Source organism: Rhinoraja longicauda, chromosome 19 (assembly GCF_053455715.1).
Source record: "Rhinoraja longicauda isolate Sanriku21f chromosome 19, sRhiLon1.1, whole genome shotgun sequence".
NCBI classification, from domain to species: domain Eukaryota; kingdom Metazoa; phylum Chordata; class Chondrichthyes; order Rajiformes; family Arhynchobatidae; genus Rhinoraja; species Rhinoraja longicauda.
Genome location: NC_135971.1, coordinates 11800598 through 11802870, shown reverse-complemented (window position 1 = coordinate 11802870; position 2273 = coordinate 11800598). Strand labels below are relative to the sequence as shown.

The window sequence follows — 2273 nt, the reverse complement described above, 5'->3', positions numbered from 1 at the left end:
TTGTATTGTATTGTATTGCATTGTATTGTATTGTATTGTATTGCATTGTATTTGGGCGGCACGGTAGCGCAGCGGTAGAGTTGCTGCTTTACAGCGAATGCAGCGCCGGAGACACAGGTTCGATCCTGACTACGGGTGCTGCACTGTAAGGAGTTTGTACGTTCTCCCCGTGACCTGCGTGGGTTTTCTCCGAGATCTTCGGTTTCCTCCCACACTCCAAAGACGTACTGGTATGTAGGTTAATTGGCTGGGTAAATGTAAAAATTGTCCCTAGTGGGTGCAGGATAGTGTTAATGTACGGGGATCACTGGGCGGCACGGACTTGGAGGGCCGAAAAGGCCTGTTTCCGGCTGTAGATATATGATATGATATGATATGATTGCATTGTATTGCATTGTATTGTATTGTATTGCATTGTATTGTATTGTATTGTATTGTATTGTATTGTATTGTATTGTATTGTATTGCATTGCATTGTATTGTATTGAATGGCGGTGCTGGTTCGCGGGGCCGAATGGCCTCCTGCTGCACCCATTGTCTATTGACTGGCGGCCGATTGGCCGGAGCGGGAGGGGAGGGGCCGGGTTCCGCCAATGGGAAACAGCGCCGCTCTGCGATTCCTCATTTGCATGCGGCCGCCTATGTAAGGTGGGCGGCGGGCGCGGCCGCGGTCATTGTGGACGATGCCGCAGGTGCAGCCGCCGCCGGCGCAGCAACACCAGCAGGAGCAGCCGCCGCCGCCGCCGCCGCCGTCGGCCAAGCAGGGCAAGGGGGCGTCGCGGAGGGGGGCGAAGCGAGCGGCCCCCAAGAAGCGGGTCAAGTGCGAGAAGAGGCGCCGCCGCCAGCCCGGGCAGCACCAGTATCAGCATCAGTACCAGCACCACCAGCAGAACTACGGCACGTACATCAACAAGGTGCTGAGGCAGGTGCACCCGGACACCCGCATCTCCTCGGCGGCCATGAGCGTCATCAACTCCTTCGTGGACGACATCTTCGAGCGCATCGCGTCCGAGGCCTCCCGCCTGGTGCGCTGCAGCAAGCGCAAGACCATCTCCTCCCGGGAGATCCAGACCGCCGTCCGCCTCCTGCTGCCCGGCGAGCTGGCCAAGCACGCCGTCTCCGAGGCGACCAAAGCGGTCACCAAATACACCAGCTGTAAATAACAACGAACCAAAAACTCAACTCCCCCTCCCCCCCGCCCCCCCCCCAAAAACTCAAAACAAAAACCTCCCCGGCCGCACCACTCCGACCCAAAAGGGCTCTTTTCAGAGCCAGTCAACAACAGCTAGAAAATCACCCGTAATTTTGAAAATAATCAGCAATTTTAGTCGATAATAGTACGTGGACAGGATCGAGTGAAACAAAAACTCAACCGCAACGGTGTCAAGACTCCAACGTGACTCGATTTATTATTCAGAAGTTTCAGATCTTTGCAATAAAAGATAATTGGTTTTAAATTTGTTTGCATTCCTGACTACAACAAAGGTTTGACACGACGTCTCTAACGAAGAAAATTGCTTGCAGAATTAATTCTGCGATTGTTTGTTCCGGTATCCGTCGATTTCTAATGAAGTACTAGACCAAGTGGACCCGTTGGGCCCAAACCTCTCCTGCATTTGGTGCAGCACCCTTTCCTCCCCACTCCATCCCCCTCAACCCCCCTTATCCTCCCTCCCTAGGAGTCTGTCTGAAGAAGGGTCTCGACCCGAAACGTCACCCATTCCTTCTCTCCTGAGATGCTGCCTGAGCTCCCTAGGAGATAGATTTAAACTTTTAAATGTGAATAACTTTAAGAATATGACACCGATTTCAATGAAACTTCTTCCATTAGCACCAAAGGGACGACGGTGAGTAAGGTGGGCCTAAAATTGTCGCGCTATTGTGCACCGATTTGGCTGTAGTTCAGGAACAAACAAGAGTTTTAGTATATAGATTATTAAATTATCAACAGTTGATCATTTGGCGCCAGTTATCTACATTATGATTCCCGCCAAGATCTGTCTTCACTTTAGTCTGACCCCCATCCTTCACGGATCCCCAACCTCTGCAGGGGTTACACTTTTTATCCCTCTTCTCTCCGATTTCCTACGGTCGGATCTTGAACGACCAGTCCTCAGGCTGGACTCATCTCCCCGTGGTTTGGTGAGCTCTCCTCTGCCCCGGCTGTTGAATTGCCAGGTCTTGGAAACCTCCTCGCCACCTCCCACTGGACTCTGACCTTGCGGGTGGCCATTGCCACCCAAGGGAGGTATTGACCAGATGTCCCCGTCCCC

General features: G+C 52.5%; 1 protein-coding gene across 1 annotated transcript; it reads left to right on the top strand.

Moving 5' to 3' along the window:
- Positions 1–683: 683 nt before the first annotated feature.
- LOC144602846 (late histone H2B.L4-like) lies at positions 684–1395 on the top strand. The gene has a single exon (XM_078415967.1). The coding sequence runs from the start codon at positions 684–686 to the stop codon at positions 1161–1163; it is 480 nt and encodes a 159-aa protein (XP_078272093.1). The 3' UTR covers positions 1164–1395.
- Positions 1396–2273: the final 878 nt, after the last annotated feature.

What these genes read in the sequence shown, in the direction of transcription:
- LOC144602846 (XM_078415967.1), top strand. Translation starts at nt 684, where the DNA reads ATGCCGCAGGTGCAGCCGCCGCCGGCGCAGCAACACCAGCAGGAGCAG.